Raw genomic sequence first — 17,182 nt, 5'->3', positions numbered from 1 at the left:
GCCTTCCGAGGTACAGATGAGAGAGCTGGTAAATGGAGTGCTCTGCAGTGTACTACGCCGATGATGTGCTCCGAGCGGTCAGAATGACAACTTGTAGGTGGCCGTAAGCTTGTAGACAATGTTCGGGTTCGTCACCAAGCATTCGTGGAGTGGTTGTCAGCTCATTGCAAGCTGAGGTGGTCAGGCGTCAAGAGTTTCAGAACAGGCGTGTCACAAGGCACCCGGCGTCGTTCCGAGACGGCAACAAGTGGCCGTGCCTTCAGACTCGTCCTTTCCCACAGCTACTTGTCAAAGCTCAAGCATAGTCCAAGAAGCATCCTCACTTCACGACGTATACCAGACCGACCTGCCGTTCGTGATCATTGTTATCTGAAGCACAACGTACGTGTAGTGATAAGAAGGATCAAAAGAGGCACAGCTGCGCCGAGCAGAAACTCTAGCGGCGAGTGGGCTGCTTAGCTGCTTGGGCCGGGCTTTGCAGGACTAAACCTGATATGACGGAGTTGATCACTGGACACTGGCAGTGGACGACTTGAAGTCACGACTACTGGCCAGAGACGTGGACGCTTCCACTCGGTTCATATGCTATCTGCCCGGCTTCCAACCTCATCTCTGCCTCATACCATCCCTCCACAGTACATCTACCATCAACAGCGAGGAATACGACAGAATACGGTCAGAAAGATCCATAGACATCCGCAACTTTCCTTGCATCCGTCTCCATAATCGTGCTCTAATAGCAGTTCCCAATTCATCACCCGGACTCTTGAACCGCTCAACGCCTCACCAGAAGCATTGGACCTCCGTGCGTCTGCCCGGGGAGCCTGTCCAACGGATACCAAGCACAATCAGAAAAGGCAAACGCTCCGAACGGCGTTGCTCGCATCGATCGCCTTCAAATTGACAGCATAATACTGGCGGCTTTGCCGCCTCTAAGACCTGGCATCCCAAGATCCTGAATCCCCAAACCTAGTCAACCCCGCCGGCCCATCCATTTCGACGTCCTCCCATCCTCGCAACACAGAAACTATATCCCATCCAACCACCACATCCGACCCCAGTCAGAGAACAGCTGCGGAAGAAAGAGTACTTCTAGGCACTTCAGAGCACAGTTTGAGGAATCAAGAGCTTGGACAATCGAGGAGAAGGCGGCGATCATCCAGCTCCTCTCCTCCCAGCTCACCGGACAACGACGAGTCGGCCGCAGCGGCTCGACCACGTCAACCTCCCAAGCGTAGACGCCTTGACAGTCACAGCATGCGATCAGACGAAACCTCACGAGGCATTGTTTCAAATGGTTACTCGGCAAGCCCTACACACCATGCCCCACGAAAGGGCGTCGTGTCTGTGAACGGCCACTCTCCGCATCTCAACGGCTCAACCCACCCACTCAAGAATGGCACATCCAGACGGAAAGGCCCCAGAAGCCCGCTCTACCGTGGCCATAACAGAGAAGAGCTGACGAGGATTCTGATACAAGGTCTGAAGGACATGGGCTACGAAGATTCTGCCGATACTCTGTCCTCTGAAAGCGGTTACGAACTAGAGAGCTCAGAAGTAGCTACATTCAGAGCAGCCATCCTTTCCGGTAAATGGTCTCAAGCGGAACGGATATTATCTGGTTATTACCAAGACGATGGGGGTGGAGGTTCGGCAGAACAGGGCATAGTCTTGGCTGAACATGCAAACAAGGACCAAATGCTCTTTTGGATCAGGAAACAGAAATTTCTCGAACTATTGGTCCGGAGAGACCTGCTTTCGGCCCTCAAAGTCCTACGCGAGGAGCTCACCCCACTACACCGTGACACATATCAGTTGCACAGTCTGTCTGGCTTGTTAATGTGCACGCAAGCGGAATTGCAAACACAGTTACATTGGCCCGAGGATCCCGAGGACGCCAGGCAGAGGTTACTCGAAGATCTGACAAGTTCTATTGCTCCTTCAGTCATGATTCGAGATCACCGGCTTGCAGAACTGTTGGACCACGTCAAACGAGCTCAGATCAATGGATGTCTCTATCACAACACTTCTGAGCCACCATCGTTATACTCTGATCATGAGTGCAGCCCACAAGCCTTCCCCTCGAGCACATACATGATTCTTGAACAACACTCTGGGGAGGTGTACTGCGTCGCCTTCTCACCTGATGGAACCAAGCTTGCCACAGCCGGAGAAGATAAAGTATGCATTATCTACGATTCTAAAAGGTTCCAAGTTCTTCACAAATTGCACAAGCATAATGCTGCCATCACGCATATTGCCTGGAGCCCGGACAGCAAGAGGATAGTAACCGCGGCCGCCGAACCTAATGCCTATGTTTGGGATGCATCCTTAGGCAAGCTATTGATGACGATCGCGCACCAGACTGGCGAGCATCGACCAGTTACCTCTGCAGCCTGGACACCTGATTCGGAAAAGCTGATAACAGGCTGCCACGACCGTGATGCAAAGATGTGCCTTTGGGACCTAAAGTCTCAAGATCCCAAAACGCCGCTGCACACCTGGAAAGGCGAGTTTAGAGTGTCTGATCTAGCTGTTACGCCGGACGGGCACCGACTCAGTAAGTTCGTCGCAAGTGTTCACGAGGTTATGCTAACATGGCCAGTTTGCAACGATATGGATGAGACTCTAATCATCTACGATCTCGACAGCGCTCGAGAAGAGTTCCGACTGAAGTTGTCATCCAAAATTACATGTATCACAGCCAGCCATGACAGTCGCACCATCATTGTCAATATTGCAGAGGGAGAAGTACACATGTTCGACCTCGAACAGCGCCGCCTCATTCGCAAATTTAAGGCAGAGAATCAGGGCGGTACCATCATCCGCAATTGCTTCGGTGGCGCCGCGGAAAATTTTGTCCTCAGTGGCAGCAAAGGTAAGCATACTAAGCCCTTCGTCTGATGTGTGACTAACTTCCAGCAGACGGCAGAATCTACATCTGGCATAAGGAGAATTCGGCGGTGATAGCAAAGCTGCAAGAGCACGGTAAAGGATCAAAGAACGAACAGTGTGTTACAAGCGTGTCGTGGAATCCAATGAATTCCGGCATGTTTGCATCTGGTGGTGATGACAGAAAGGTCCGAATATGGACGAATACATTACCGGACGAGTCGAGCACAGAGTTTGACCCGAGGATAAGACATCCAGACCTAGGCAGATTGAGCGCGATAAGGACGACGGCGAGTAACCTATGATAGCTGATAGTCATCATCAGGGCGTTCTACGGGCATTGAAGGTGGCATTGCAGGCAGACTTGGTATAGAATCTGGACCTGTTGAGTATCCTGAAGCGAACTCACCATGGGATTTTGTAGATATGTGTTCAAGGCCGCCATTATTGGCCAGAGCCCCAGCCAGGAGCATCGCCTATATAGGCAACAACAGCATCATCATTATCATCATTCAGCATCGAATTTCGTGCCTGGTGTGCCCCTTGATGTTCGAGGTGATCCGTTTGCCACACGTGGAAGGCTGAAGGGAGGCGTGACGCGCAACACGAAATAGGCCACAGCGTTTCCTTGGACACTACCAGCCACTAGCTAGCATTCGAGATAGAAAGCGAAAGTCAATACGCGGGACAGTGTGGCAGCGCCGTATTGGCAACGAGACCCGAAGTCTTATAGGCAAGGATTCCTTCTGTGAGGAAGAACGTTCTCATCCATATTTCGAACTGCTATCGGGCACTGTTGTGCCAAGAATTTCCGAAGAGTGCCGCGACGGAGTCACTGACAAGGTTCAGATTGCAGGAGCGTGAGCGTCACAGTTTCCACCTGCATATCTGGCGCATTCACACCCGCGACACACCTAAGGAAACATTCTTACTACACACTCTACGCAGAATTAACTATTCCCGCGGCCACGAATACAGATCTCGCATATAACAATACACATACCGACATTCCGATCAAGAAAGCCAGACTACTCACAAGTAAATACATCGACAACGCGGCCCAACATGGCGTCGTCGCCAACGGGCTATTCGTGGGTGCTCTCAAATTGTCTATGCTTGCCTGACCTACTGACCGCGGCAGTATCAATGTCAATGATCCTCAGCTGATTTCCCTGGTCAACAAACTCCAAGATGTGTTTGCGACAGTCGGGGTAAGTAACAGCCCTCAATATTGGCATGGCCCAGTCCTAACAGCGATTGCTAGGTCCAAAATCCTATCGACTTACCTCAGATCGTCGTGGTCGGCTCCCAATCCAGCGGCAAGAGTTCCGTACTAGAAAACATTGTTGGACGAGATTTCTTACCTCGAGGATCTGGTATCGTGACCAGAAGACCCCTCGTCCTCCAATTGATCAACAGACCCTCGCCTGCGAAGCTACAGACCAACGGAGTGGACGAGAAAGAACTGGCAAATGGCAACGATTCCCAGGCCAACGTTGACGAATGGGGAGAGTTTCTACACATTCCGGGTCAGAAGTACTATGATTTCGGCAAGATCAGAGATGAGATTGTCAAGGAAACAGAAGCCAAGGCTGGTCGCAATGTTGGCATTTCACCGGCCCCGATCAACTTAAGGATATACTCGCCGAACGTCCTCACCCTTACTCTGGTCGATTTGCCTGGTTTGACAAAAGTGCCGGTGGGCGACCAACCACGAGACATCGAGCGACAGATTCGAGAGATGGTTCTCAAGCAGATACAGAAACCAAATGCTATCATTCTAGCAGTGACTGCAGCCAACGTCGATTTGGCCAACTCCGACGGCCTGAAACTTGCTCGAGAAGTAGACCCAGAAGGACAGAGGACTATCGGTGTACTGACCAAGATCGATCTGATGGATCAGGGGACGGACGTTGTGGACATTCTCGCTGGTCGAATCATCCCCTTGCGTCTCGGTTACGTCCCGGTTGTCAACAGAGGTCAGAGGGACATCGAGAACAAGAAACGTATCGACTTGGCGCTCAAGGCTGAGAAAGACTTCTTTGAAAACCATCCTTCATATCGCAACAAGGCTTCATATTGTGGTACCCCATATCTGGCTCGGAAGCTCAATCTTATCCTTATGATGCACATCAAGCAGACTCTGCCGGACATCAAGACCAGAATCAGCAATTCCTTGCAGAAATACCAGCAAGAATTGGAACAGCTAGGCGCAGGCGATCTTCTCGGTAACAGCGCGAACATCGTCCTCAACATTATCACAGAATTCTCGAATGATTACAGAACAGTTCTCGACGGTCAAAGCCAAGAATTATCGAGCATTGAATTGTCTGGTGGCGCCAGAATCTCATTTGTCTTCCATGAGCTCTACTCGAACGGCATAAAGGCTATTGACCCCTTCGAGCAAGTCAAGGACATTGACATCCGAACGATCCTATACAATTCTTCCGGATCATCACCAGCACTCTTTGTGGGCACAACCGCGTTCGAGCTGATTGTCAAGCAACAAATCAAGCGACTAGAAGATCCGTCCCTGAAATGTGTATCGCTGGTCTTCGACGAACTCGTCCGAATCCTCACTCAGCTCCTCACAAAACCACTATTCAGAAGATATCCACAACTCAAAGAAAAATTCCACGCAGTCGTAATAGCATTCTTCAGGAGAACGTTGGATCCCACGAACAAACTAGTCAGAGACTTAGTCGCCATGGAAGCCTGCTACATCAACACCGGCCACCCCGACTTCCTCAACGGCCACCGTGCAATGGCCATCGTCAACGACCGGCACAACTCCAACAAACCAACCCAGGTAGACCCAAAAACAGGCAAACCTCTCCCACCATCCGTCCCACCACGCGCAGCCTCCCCATCCCTCCCCACCGACGGCGGCAGCGACTCCAACTCCGGCTTCTTCGGCTCCTTCTTCGCATCCAAGAACAAAAAGAAAATGGCCGCAATGGAGCCACCGCCCGCTACACTCAAGGCGTCAGGAACACTCTCCGAGCGCGAAAACCAGGAAGTCGAGGTGATCAAGCTGCTGATTAACTCGTATTTCAATATTACGAGGCGCACGATGATCGATATGGTGCCTAAGGCTATCATGTTGAATTTGGTGCAGTTTACGAAGGAGGAGATGCAGAGACATTTGCTTGAGCAGATGTATCGGACTACGGAGCTGGATGAGTTGTTGAAGGAGAGTGAGTATACGGTGAGGAGGAGGAAGGAGTGTCAGACTATGGTGGAGAGTTTGGGGAGGGCGACGGAGATTGTGGGTCAGGTGCAGTAGGTCTTTGACTGACATGAGTGATCTCCGATCGGATGGGTGCTGTCTGTGAAGCAGAATGCGGTAGGACGACGGGACAGGCTCCCTGCAATAGATGGCGGGCCGAAGGCTTGCACTGCATTGCATTGCACGATACCTCTGAATATGTTATGTTGTTTGGTTATGGTGATGGATGCGCTTCTCCTGCTTGGAGTCTAGGAGAACACAACAGAACGGTTGACAGGTTGATTACAGCGAAGCATGCTAGCGTGCAGGATGAATTGGTGCCAGTGGTATGAGATTAGATAGAATGAATGAGATGAGAATATGTCCATTCCTCTTAGCTGTCTTCTCCTACTGCACAATAAATTGTGGCGGTTGCCCGCTTCGACGCTGTTGTCTGGCAAACAGCCCGAACCATCTCTGATACGATGGCCAAAAGCAGAGTTGGGCAGAACGCCACGCCCGTTCCACGCAAGTCAGCTGTTGCAAATAAGCGTCCTTGATGCCTTCTCGCCAGCCACATACGCCCACCTTTTGATTCAATGGAACAAGCGTACAATGCGTCATGTCTCCCCCTCGTCACTGGAGCCATTGCTGCAAACTCGTCGCGCTTCGCGGCTGTCCCGGCGCTTCACCTGCCCCTGTGCGCATAGCGAAGCTGTGAATTTTGGGGTTCCAGGACGGGGTGACCTGTCGAAGCGTGCTTCTGATCTTCGAGAGGATGCCAGAGTCGCTCACGAGAGTCTGTAGTTGACTCTTGTTGTGGCTATGATCAGGCACTATGTGTTTCGTGTACCTGTTGAAGGGGAGACCTTGTGTCTAAGGTGAGGTCGACTTTGTCTAGGTCTCTTTTGGTTCTTCTGGGACCCTTGGTACGAGGTAGAAATTGGAGGTAGGGGAGTGGCATGTTGAGTAGTGATTCTGCTCTGTTGCGAGTTTTCCTCGGACAGTGGAGGGGGCATTTCCATGGTTGACGTTCTGCCTGTTGCGCGAGGGCGTGCTCCTGGGACTTGACTTGCGTACGGGGACATATCGGCCAGATGTTGTGTTTATAGCGAGACCAGGATGGGACGCAGACAGCTTGCGACCCTGCCCCTCTCTCTGCTCATCCTCAAATTGGTCGTCGGGCGTGGATCTGCGTGGCCTCGATCGCTCTTGCTATTGCTCAGCCGAGCGGACCGAATATATTGCAATGATACCGGTATTCGTAATGCACAAACCTGAGGTGGGACTGCTCATAGTGATGGCTCTGTTGCAAGGGACTTTGTTTCGTCCCAAGTCCATTCATGTAGAGCCTTGTGTAGTTTTACCATAGCTGAACTTCATCGACATCCATGAACAAATCTTTCGTATGAACACCTTCAGCTCTCTGATCCTCTAGTCGCTTTCAGGTTGTCTCATGTACCGGCAGCATAGTTAGTCAATCTGTATGGGCAACCAGTGTTTGGAAACTCACCAGTCAATGCCCGTACTAAACGCAGCAAAACCTCCACCACCAAGCAACATAGCCTGTGGCCCAGCATGTCTAGCCAGAATCGCACCAGCGAACATACCACCAGCAGCACTGTTATACAAGTCGTTCTTCGCCCGGAATCCCTCGACCGTGCACTCGCATATTGAGAATAGAGCGCCTATCTTGCCGAAGTTCTTTGCGCTGGACCAGGAGCGACTGCCCATATCTTTGAAGCCGCGGCGGAGTTGTTCGCGCATCGGGAGGGTTGTGAGTTCGCGGCCTTGGGGGGTTAAGGGGGTGTCGTAGCTCATCTGTCAATATATGTTAGTATACGTGCTGGGGGTAGGCTGTGGGCGGAGCGTACAGAAGCCATGAATAGTCCGAATACACCTCCTAGGGCGAAACCTGCGCCGCCGGCCATTATTGATTTGACGAGGCAGGATTCCATGCCACTTTGCATCTGCGCGTAACATTAGTTTTGTGCGGTATAAGACATTGTGGTTCGATGCATACCATCTTGACCATTTTCTGCTCCTGCTCTGACATGCCGGCTTGCTGTTGTTGGCCTGCGCCACCTGGGATGCCAACGTGGCCGCCTGGGAACGCCATTATGATGATAATACAAGTAATGAAAAGTAGGTAGTATTGTACAAGTGTCGCGGATGATGGTGTGGACGTGAATGTTGAGGTTTGTCCTCGTAACTTTTTGAAAGCGCATGCGATCCGGGTCGGCGAGTCCTTGCCCGAAGATGGTCGACCATTAATACAGTGTAATATTGAGCATTACAAGATATCGATCGTCCACGGCATCTCCGAGCTCGAGATCGTATTTCATTTCGTCACGGAAACTTTTTGGACTCGAGTGTCGAGACTGCGATTACATTTCCACGGATCCAACACTCTTCTCTTAGAATACATCAACGCAGGCCACCAAGATGTCGCTTACAACACGGTCTTTCACGTCGGCACTCCGAAGAGCCACGCAGCGCTCGATACCACAGCTCCAACAGCCACAACAATGTCGAAGTCTATCACTACTCTCCTGTCGACACCACGAAGCTCAAATACGACTGCGCAAAGACGCCATCAGACAGCGCATACGAGATCTTGAATTATCACGGCGGAAGTTCAGTGCTAGCTCTATTCAACGGCATGGACATCTTGATCCGCCGAAACCGGGTGAAGAGTGCGCCTCCCACTTCTGTACCTGATACAACTAAGCTAGCAGGCCATGGACTGACAAATGGGACGTTTAGATTAAAAGTCACATTCATAGACAAAGACGGCGACTCCCACACCTTCGAAGTCGCAAAAGGCGATAACCTCCTCGATATAGCACAGGCTAATGACCTAGAAATGGAAGGTGAGTTCAATACTCCCGCCCCCATCCCCGTCGTCCCACCACATACTGACTCATCCAGGCGCCTGCGGCGGCTCCTGCGCCTGCAGCACCTGCCACGTCATAATCGAAGACGCAGATCTGTACGACAAGATGGAGGAGCCAGACGACGACGAAAACGACATGCTTGATCTGGCGTTTGGATTGACGGAGACGAGTAGGTTGGGATGTCAGGTTAAGATGAGTCCGGAGCTGGATGGGTTGGTGGTTAAGTTGCCGGCAATGACGAGGAATTTGCAGGCGAGTGATTTTGGGGGGGTGAATGCTAAGCATGGGTAGGGTGGGGGCTGAGACGGGTGATGGTGATAAGGGGTCGGATATTGCCTCCAGGGCGTAAAACTGGCCTGTTCTGACGAGGGAATGACGTGCCGGAAGGGGTGTGGAGGACGAGATGGGCGTTGTTCAGGTCAAACCCCAAGATATTCTGTAAGGGAATCTGCGTGTAGTGGCAGCAAATAGGGCATGGGCCAGATCCACTGGTAGCACCGGCTGTACTGCGTCAGTTGAGGCCGATGATGGATGTACAGCACGATTTGTAGCATATGTAAGCCGGACATAGACGAGATACCACTGAATCTCAGCTTCGGAACGGAAATAGAGCTTTATTCAGCCATATACCAAGCTCATTACCACTAACCCGTATGAACTTCCTTTAAGCGAGAGTTCTCAGTGCTCACTACACATCTCACGTAGCCTCCGCCACCTTCTTCTTCCCCCCAATCAACTCCAAAAATCCCTCCTTACTAACCTCACCCACCTTCCTCTCCCGTTCACCCATTCCCACCGTCCCCTTCTTCCTCTCCTCCCTCCTCGCCTCCTCCGCCCGCTCATGCGCCCCTCTAAACGCATTGAACAGCTGGATTACACCCCTCGTCGCGATCTTCCTCAGTTGCTTCTCCTTCTCCGCTACATCACCCGCTATTCCGCGCTCAATACCTAATACATCCGTAGTGCGCCCTTTCTGACGCGCAGCTAATTTCTCACCACGCAGCCGTGCAAGGGCTTTTTTGTCGAGCCGGGCGTTTGTGGCTTCGCTGCGTGATTTCGCGGCGTCGGCGCTGCGTGACAGGACGGGGTCTGACCGTTGAGAAGTGGGGAGTTTTGTGCCGAGGATTTTGGAGATTGAGGTTGAAAATGCTTCGGGGTCGTTGCGTTTGGATTTTGGTTTGGTGCGTTTTGTGGTTGATGTTGTTTCTGATGCTGAGGATGCGGAAGAGTCGGAGTCGTCTCCCTGTTCTTCCTCGTCTTCTGAGCCACTGGGTTGTGCTGACTCTGCACCGTCTTCGGCGTCTACATGGTCAGGGGCATCCTGCTCTTCTTCTTCCGCAATAGGTGCTGCCTCTTCAGTTTCTTCTTCCTGCGTCGTCTTCCCTTTCTTCTTGTGCTCCGCTGATCTTTCCTTCTTCTTACTCTTCTCGGTCTTTTCAGCCTTCGATCTCACCGGTTCCGGGACATCATGCGCCGTCTGCTTCTTGCTTGTCTTCTGCTTTTTGGCCGCCGCGGGCTCAATTACATCCTGGTCTGAATCACCCAGATCCACGGGCGCAAAGCCAACGTCCTGATCCGAATCTGCTTCACTTTCGTCCGACGAACTGTGGTAATGTTTCTGCTTCCGTATTCGCTTCCTAGGCTTGCTTGTTTTACCGCGCATTGCTTCTTCGAGTTTGCGCTTTTTGGCGGAGACGGGTGTTATGCGTGACATGGTGTATGGAAGTGTTAAGCTTGTGAAACGTGGTGCGGCGTGTAAGTCGTGGTGCTGCTGGAATTGGGAGATGGTCGTCTCTGCCAGCGCGCAAGTTGAATTCGGGTAATGCTGCACCTAAACCTGCTAAGAATTGCCCAAATGTTTGTCACAACCACTTCCTATAATCGTAGGGGGTGCAATCGTATTGAAGATGTTCGTGAGTACAGTTATTGGTATGCGATATACGGCACCAAAAAAGTTCGAAGCGACTTCTCGGGCGGAGAAATTGAGGCAGCCGCGTGAGTGCCTGGCGTCCTCCCGCGATACCCCACAACCACCATGCGTCAGTCATAGAGGCACTTTCTAGATCACAGCCGCCATAAGTCCTACACACATCGCGCGGTGAACCTCCGAATTCCAGCACTCTCAAAATTACAAGTTGTTCAACATGGTCCTTTCCGATTTGGGGCGCCGCATCAACGCGGCGGTGCAAGATCTATCGCGGGCGCCGAACCTCGACGAGAAGGCCTTCGATAACATGGTCAAGGAAATATGTAGCGCCCTACTAGCAGCTGATGTAAATGTCAAGTTGGTACAAGGTCTACGGAAGTCGATACGAGAACAGGTCAAATTCAAGGATTTACCACCGAATACGAATAACAACAACAAGCGGCGACTGATACAACAAGCCGTGTTCGATCATTTGACACACCTGGTAGACCCACACTCCGAGCCCTACAAGCCGAAGAAGGGCAAGAGCAATGTTATTATGTTTGTTGGACTCCAAGGAGCAGGAAAGACGACGTCGTGTACGAAACTAGCGAGGTACTATCAGACCAGGGGCTTCAAGTCGTGTTTAGTGTGCGCAGATACATTTCGAGCGGGCGCCTACGATCAATTGAAGCAGAATGCGACGAAAGCAAAGATACCATATTATGGATCGCTTACACAAACAGACCCGGCAGTGGTAGCGGCAGAGGGTGTAGCTCGTTTCCGGAAAGAGAAATTCGAGATCATTATTGTTGATACTTCAGGTCGGCACCAGCAAGAGGCGGATCTATTCGCGGAAATGGTACAGGTTCAGACAGCCATAAAACCAGATCAAACAATCATGGTACTCGACGGCACAATCGGTCAGGCAGTCGAGAGTCAATCTATGGCATTCAAACAAACAGCCAACTTCGGCGCCATCATAATAACGAAAACAGACGGTGGTGCAGCAGGTGGAGGAGCAATATCAGCCGTTGCTGCAACACATACACCTATTATCTTCCTCGGAACAGGCGAGCACATGATGGACATGGAACGTTTCGAGCCCAAAGCATTCATCAGCAAGCTCCTGGGTTATGGCGACATGACCGGCCTAATCGACCACATCCAGAGCATCACTCGCGACAGCGCCGCCATGAAAGAAACACAAAAACATCTCGCAGAAGGCATTTTCACGATCCGCGACATGAAAGAGCAAATCACAAACATCATGAAAATGGGTCCGTTGTCGAAAGTAGCAGGTATGATCCCTGGCTTAGGCGGCATGATGTCCGGCATGTCAGATCAAGACGGCACCGAGAAGATGAAGCGCATGATTTACATCTTTGACAGCATGACCGCGAAAGAGCAGGACAGCGACGGCAAGATCCTGATCAATGAGCCAACACGCATGACGCGGATAGCGCATGGCTCTGGAACATCAGTGAGGGAAGTTGAAGAATTATTGACGCAACATAAGGTCATGAGCGGCATAGCGAAGAATATGGGCCAGAATAAAGCAAACATGGCACGGGCGCAGAAGATGATGGGAGGTGCAAACTCAAAGCAGCAGGCTGCTGCTATGCAGAAACGGATGCAGAGTCTTGGTGGTGCGGGAAGAGGAGGAATGCCTGGGGGTGGACAGATGGCGGAGATGATGAAGATGATGCAGGGGATGGGTGGAGGTGGTGGTGGGGGTGGTATGCCGGATATGTCTGCTCTGATGAATCAGATGGGCGGCATGGGCGGAATGGGAGGATTGGCGAACATGTTCGGAGGTGGAGGTGGGGGTGCTGGGAGGGGTAGGGGAAGGTGAGGCGTGATGATGGTCCCGATCAGCCTAACACTAAACAAACGCGAAATGCTTCGATGCAACGACTTTGATGCTGTTCATGAGCAAAGCAGGGTCGCGACGGACACGTCTGACACGCCAAGAAACATCCGCGATCTGATGCGGGTGCTGAACATCTCCCAGCTACAAGCTGCTTCTTAGGTTTGTCGCACGAGGTTCCGAGACGCATACTTCGAGCTTCATCGATAGGACGTCTATCGAAGACTCGAGGCCTACAGTGGTCGAGCAAAAGATTGGTGCGGCACCGTGACTGGTTGTGCAGAAGCTTGATCCCATGTAGTAGGCATATGGCTTCATGGCAGCACAGACATCGCCCAGTCCAGCGTCGGGCGCTTGCACCGGAGGTCGTGATCGCCAGCAAGCATCGTCGGAAGAGAGCTGCTGTGAAGAGGGTGAGCGAACGTGGCACGACTCCAGTGCTGATACGATAGTTGGGCGTATAAAACCAGGGCTATGCTCAAGTGTGCTCGACCTACCAGGAAGTGAACATCAGCATCTGATGAGCATCACAAGCAAACAGCTGCCTCTTAGCATGTAACACACTTAGATCAGATGGTCGTAAATAAGTGGCAACAGCATCTTGTTAGGTTGACACGATTTGGTAGAACGCCTTGGAAAGGTCCCTGCCACTTGCTCCTACATGGTAGTGAGGCTAGTGTGTATTTTGTTGCCCGACGTCTGCGTCGCACCTGCAGTGTTATTGGTGACCAATGGCGTGGTTGCTGGGCTTGCCTGTCGCTCTTCCCACAAGGCAATCCATCCCCGCGAGCGACTGTCCTTCACAAGAGATGTTCTCGGTCTGCGCCGCGTATACGCAACCTGCTATACCTGTGTTCGGTTCAGATATCGGCCAGAGTCACACTTACCACGGGACATGCATCTGTCCGACTGTGGTACTTCAGCCTCATACTCTTACGATGAGTACGCGATCATGAAATGGAAGCACGACAACACAAGAGGCGCAAGCTTGACGACGGGTCGGAAAGTGAAGGTGGGCCTACTCCACCTGCCCCGGATCGTGTGGCAATCGGCCACCATGTGTCGGGCACCAGCATAGATGGTTATGCTGTGGTACATCAAGGTGACAACCACTACTATGGAGGGGAAAATGCACGAAATGCAAATACTGTTGATGCTGACAGGCAGGAGCGATACAATGTCCTCGTCGAATCGCTCACATTTCCCCGGATGGACGCTCGTCTGAGAAATGTCGAAGCTGCTCTACCTTCAACGTGCAAGTGGCTGTTGCATCATTCCCAATTTCTGGCTTGGAACGCAACAGATCGAGTTCAAGAGCATAATGGCTTCCTCTGGATCAAGGGCAAGCCCGGAAGTGGGAAGTCTACCCTCATGAAACATACACTGGCCTGGTTCAAGAGGAGGCACAAAGGTTGGCTGACACCTTCTTACTTCTTCAATGCCCGAGCCACTGGGGCCTTGGAAAAGTCAAGTCTAGGTCTGTATCGATCGCTGGTCCACCAGGCTCTACTGGCTGCACCCACCTTCGAACGATTGTTCATGGACAAATTTAATTCAAAACTCAGAGGCGGCACGGTCGAGGACTGGTCTGAGTCCGAGTTGCAGGACTTCTTGACAGATATAATTCAGCAGCCGGACAGACCGCCCATTTGCACATTCATCGATGCCCTAGATGAGGGCAAAGAGGACGACATTCGAAGCATGGTCAGTTACCTTGAGACACTAGCGATGGTCGCACCCGTTCATGGCCCTCCGCTTCGCATATGTCTCTCCAGTCGCCACTACCCACATATCAGCATCGAAAAGGGATTGTCCTTGGTCGTCGAGGACGAAGCGGCTCACGCAAACGACTTCCGGATCTATGTGTATCATAAAGTTACCGGCAATGACAGCGAGCAAATTAACAACCTACGAGAAGAGATCTGCAGCAAATCTTTGGGAATTTTTCTCTGGGTGGTGCTAGTCGTGCGAATACTTAACAAAGTCAGCGACCATGGGCTCGGCCTTGATGCGATGAGGACTCGACTTCACGAGATCCCTGTAGGCTTAGATGGTCTCTTCGCAGAGATTCTGGCAAAGAACCCTGATGAAATGAACAACTGCGTAGCGGTCTTGCAGTGGATGCTGTTTTCCATGCGCTCATTAACACCTGCAGAGCTCTTTCTCGCGGTCTGCTATACTTGCGGGAAACCCGGTATGAACATGGCTTCTGTGAACAGAATGTCGAATGACGCCAGCACTGTGCACAAATTCATACTGAATTGCTCGCGAGGCTTAGTCGAGATTACTAAGGTCGAACCTCTGGTTGTCCAATTCATCCACGGCTCCGTCCGCGACTTTTTGATCGATGCTGGAGACCTTGCTCGCATAGAACCGACGCTGTCGTCATCCGTGGAAGGCTTGAGTTCCAATACGCTCAAGCAGACATGCTTGCGGTACATCAACAGCTGCCCAATGTGGCGGATGGGCCAATTTACTAACGCTCGTGTTACTCTTGATGTTACTCTTGGAATTACCCTTGATGAATTGCAAGGCGCACATCAGCTCATAGAGTACAGCACAGCGCATCTATTTGCCCATGCAGCTGCCGCGCAAAACAACGACATCCCCCAACGTGAGTTCCTGAAATCGATATTGGCAAACGAGGACGAATCATACAGTAGGTGGGTAAAAGCACGCAATCTGTTCCAGAAATTCAAGGCACGTATGTACACCACTCATGTCTCTCTGTTATATGTCGTTGTTGAACAAAGGCTGAAGAGCCTGATCGAAGTTCTCTGTGACGGACTCGTCGACGTCAATGTTAAGGGCGAGAGGTACGGGTCCGCACTACAGGCGGCAGCAGTTCTCGGAAGCGAAGCGATTGTCAAGCAATTAATTCGAAATGGTGCCAATGTCCACGCTGAGGGTGGTGAGCATGGTCATGCAATTTTGGCAGCAATTGTCGGCAAGCAGTATGCTGTTGCAGATATGTTACGTACGAAGGGGAAAAACCTTCGCCAGATCTACTCAGCAGAGCGCTCATGACAATGGTGGCGCGAGGCTCTGTACATGGGGTGAGTGCGCTGCTCGATCTGGGAGCGGACTTGTCGTGGAAGAACAGGAGAGGTGATTCAGTTGTTTGTATGGCAGTTCAGAAGAACAACATCGAGATGGTTAAGTTCCTCCTGCGAGAAGGAGCAGACATCAACGGAGAAGTTGCGGACGATCGTACCGCCTTGTATGAAGCAATACGAACAGGAAACAGGCCTATCGTGGAGCTACTTTTGCAGAAAGGAGTGTCTATCAGCGAGAAGACCGGCTCATATGCCGAGGCTCTGCATGCTGCCGCGGCTTGTGGCGACGCAGCAATAGTGGAATTAATACTGCAGTGGGGAGCTCAAATTAACGGACATGCTGCCGACAATCGGACCGCCCTATATGAAGCAATACGAGCAGGAAACAGGACTATCGTGGAACTACTTCTACGGAAAGGAGCGTCCACCGACGCGAAGGCTGGTCCGCATCACACCGCTTTACATGCAGCCGTCGCTCTGAATAGGGTACACATCGTGGAGTCATTATTGTTGAGTGGGTCAAACATAAACGAGCAGTATGAAAGCATAGGCACCGCCTTACATATGGCCAGCAGATCCGGCGACGAGGCAATGGTGAAAGTCCTGCTGAGATATGGAGCGGATCTGTCTTTAGTCAATTACCGCGATGAGAATGACTTGAATGCCTTGGACATAGCATTGTTCGAATGGCACCAAAAGGTGGCTCTATTACTGGTGGAACGTGGTGCGGCGGTAACAACCACGGATCTGGATCGCGCGGCGACACTGGACTGGGTGCATGTAGTGCGTTTGATGCTGTCGAAGAGCACTTTCACACTCACACACGCCGACGCCTCGCCCCTCTGTCAAGCCTTGATGGAAGCAAGGGATGCAGACGACGCCGAGGTTGAGCGCATAATGGTCGAAAATTGGGTGTGGCCCACCCATTGAGGTGAGACATACGCTGTGTGAGACGGACAGCGAAGTCGCGCTTTCGAGAACGCAACCATGGTTCCTGCATTACTTCGATGGGCCAAAGCAGCCGGACACGGTGACGATAATGATAAGCAAAATAGGTAGCGACAAGGCTGGAATGGCAGACTATATACAGTATGGTCCACGTACTATGGGGATCAGCAGAAGGACCACTTCAGCCATCTCAGACTCAGGCATCTGGATGGAGACCACCCACCACAGGGGCACGCTTACCAAGCAATCGACATCTAACAACGACATTACTGCTGCCAGTAGCTGGCCAGCTCAGCTCGGCTGAGAGTCCGTGGACGCTGTGCGACTATTGCTCATTACACCCGTATCCCGCACGGAGCGAAAGTGAAATCAACCAACAGCCAAGCGTTTGTGAGAAGAGATACA

At 51.7% G+C, this 17,182-nt stretch overlaps 8 protein-coding genes across 8 annotated transcripts; 6 read left to right on the top strand and 2 right to left on the bottom strand.

Moving 5' to 3' along the window:
* Window positions 1-1,257: 1,257 nt before the first annotated feature.
* On the top strand, window positions 1,258-3,197 carry PMZ80_006365 (uncharacterized protein; the record flags this gene model as incomplete). The annotated part of the gene is made up of 3 exons (XM_064874778.1): window positions 1,258-2,560; window positions 2,606-2,878; window positions 2,926-3,197. The coding sequence occupies 3 exons, from the start codon at window positions 1,258-1,260 to the stop codon at window positions 3,195-3,197; spliced, it is 1,848 nt and encodes a 615-aa protein (XP_064729178.1).
* A 760-nt stretch (window positions 3,198-3,957) lies between these two features.
* Window positions 3,958-6,178, top strand: VPS1 (vacuolar protein sorting-associated protein 1; the record flags this gene model as incomplete). The annotated part of the gene is made up of 3 exons (XM_064874777.1): window positions 3,958-3,983; window positions 4,034-4,103; window positions 4,157-6,178. The coding sequence occupies 3 exons, from the start codon at window positions 3,958-3,960 to the stop codon at window positions 6,176-6,178; spliced, it is 2,118 nt and encodes a 705-aa protein (XP_064729177.1).
* A 1,431-nt stretch (window positions 6,179-7,609) lies between these two features.
* TIM22 (Mitochondrial import inner membrane translocase subunit tim22) lies at window positions 7,610-8,219 on the bottom strand (the record flags this gene model as incomplete). The annotated part of the gene is made up of 3 exons (XM_064874776.1): window positions 7,610-7,921; window positions 7,975-8,070; window positions 8,124-8,219. The coding sequence occupies 3 exons, from the start codon at window positions 8,217-8,219 to the stop codon at window positions 7,610-7,612; spliced, it is 504 nt and encodes a 167-aa protein (XP_064729176.1).
* A 326-nt stretch (window positions 8,220-8,545) lies between these two features.
* On the top strand, window positions 8,546-9,288 carry YAH1 (mitochondrial matrix iron-sulfur protein; the record flags this gene model as incomplete). The annotated part of the gene is made up of 3 exons (XM_064874775.1): window positions 8,546-8,571; window positions 8,621-8,973; window positions 9,032-9,288. The coding sequence occupies 3 exons, from the start codon at window positions 8,546-8,548 to the stop codon at window positions 9,286-9,288; spliced, it is 636 nt and encodes a 211-aa protein (XP_064729175.1).
* Window positions 9,289-9,694: 406 nt separating this feature from the next.
* Window positions 9,695-10,711, bottom strand: RRP15 (pre-60S ribosomal particles component; the record flags this gene model as incomplete). The annotated part of the gene is made up of 1 exon (XM_064874774.1): window positions 9,695-10,711. The coding sequence occupies one exon, from the start codon at window positions 10,709-10,711 to the stop codon at window positions 9,695-9,697; it is 1,017 nt and encodes a 338-aa protein (XP_064729174.1).
* A 430-nt stretch (window positions 10,712-11,141) lies between these two features.
* SRP54 (Signal recognition particle) lies at window positions 11,142-12,758 on the top strand (the record flags this gene model as incomplete). Its single annotated transcript, XM_064874773.1, has 1 exon — window positions 11,142-12,758. The coding sequence occupies one exon, from the start codon at window positions 11,142-11,144 to the stop codon at window positions 12,756-12,758; it is 1,617 nt and encodes a 538-aa protein (XP_064729173.1).
* Window positions 12,759-13,730: 972 nt separating this feature from the next.
* PMZ80_006359 (uncharacterized protein) lies at window positions 13,731-15,800 on the top strand (the record flags this gene model as incomplete). The annotated part of the gene is made up of 1 exon (XM_064874772.1): window positions 13,731-15,800. One exon carries the CDS (start codon window positions 13,731-13,733, stop codon window positions 15,798-15,800), a length of 2,070 nt encoding a protein of 689 aa, XP_064729172.1.
* A 98-nt stretch (window positions 15,801-15,898) lies between these two features.
* PMZ80_006358 (uncharacterized protein) lies at window positions 15,899-16,759 on the top strand (the record flags this gene model as incomplete). Its single annotated transcript, XM_064874771.1, has 1 exon — window positions 15,899-16,759. One exon carries the CDS (start codon window positions 15,899-15,901, stop codon window positions 16,757-16,759), a length of 861 nt encoding a protein of 286 aa, XP_064729171.1.
* Between the last annotated feature and the right edge of the window lie 423 nt (window positions 16,760-17,182).

Source organism: Knufia obscura (genome assembly GCF_036327395.1).
Source record: "Knufia obscura strain CCFEE 5817 isolate CBS 148926 chromosome Unknown scaffold_7, whole genome shotgun sequence".
Taxonomy (NCBI): domain Eukaryota; kingdom Fungi; phylum Ascomycota; class Eurotiomycetes; order Chaetothyriales; family Trichomeriaceae; genus Knufia; species Knufia obscura.
This window is presented reverse-complemented; position numbering and strand designations above follow the sequence as displayed.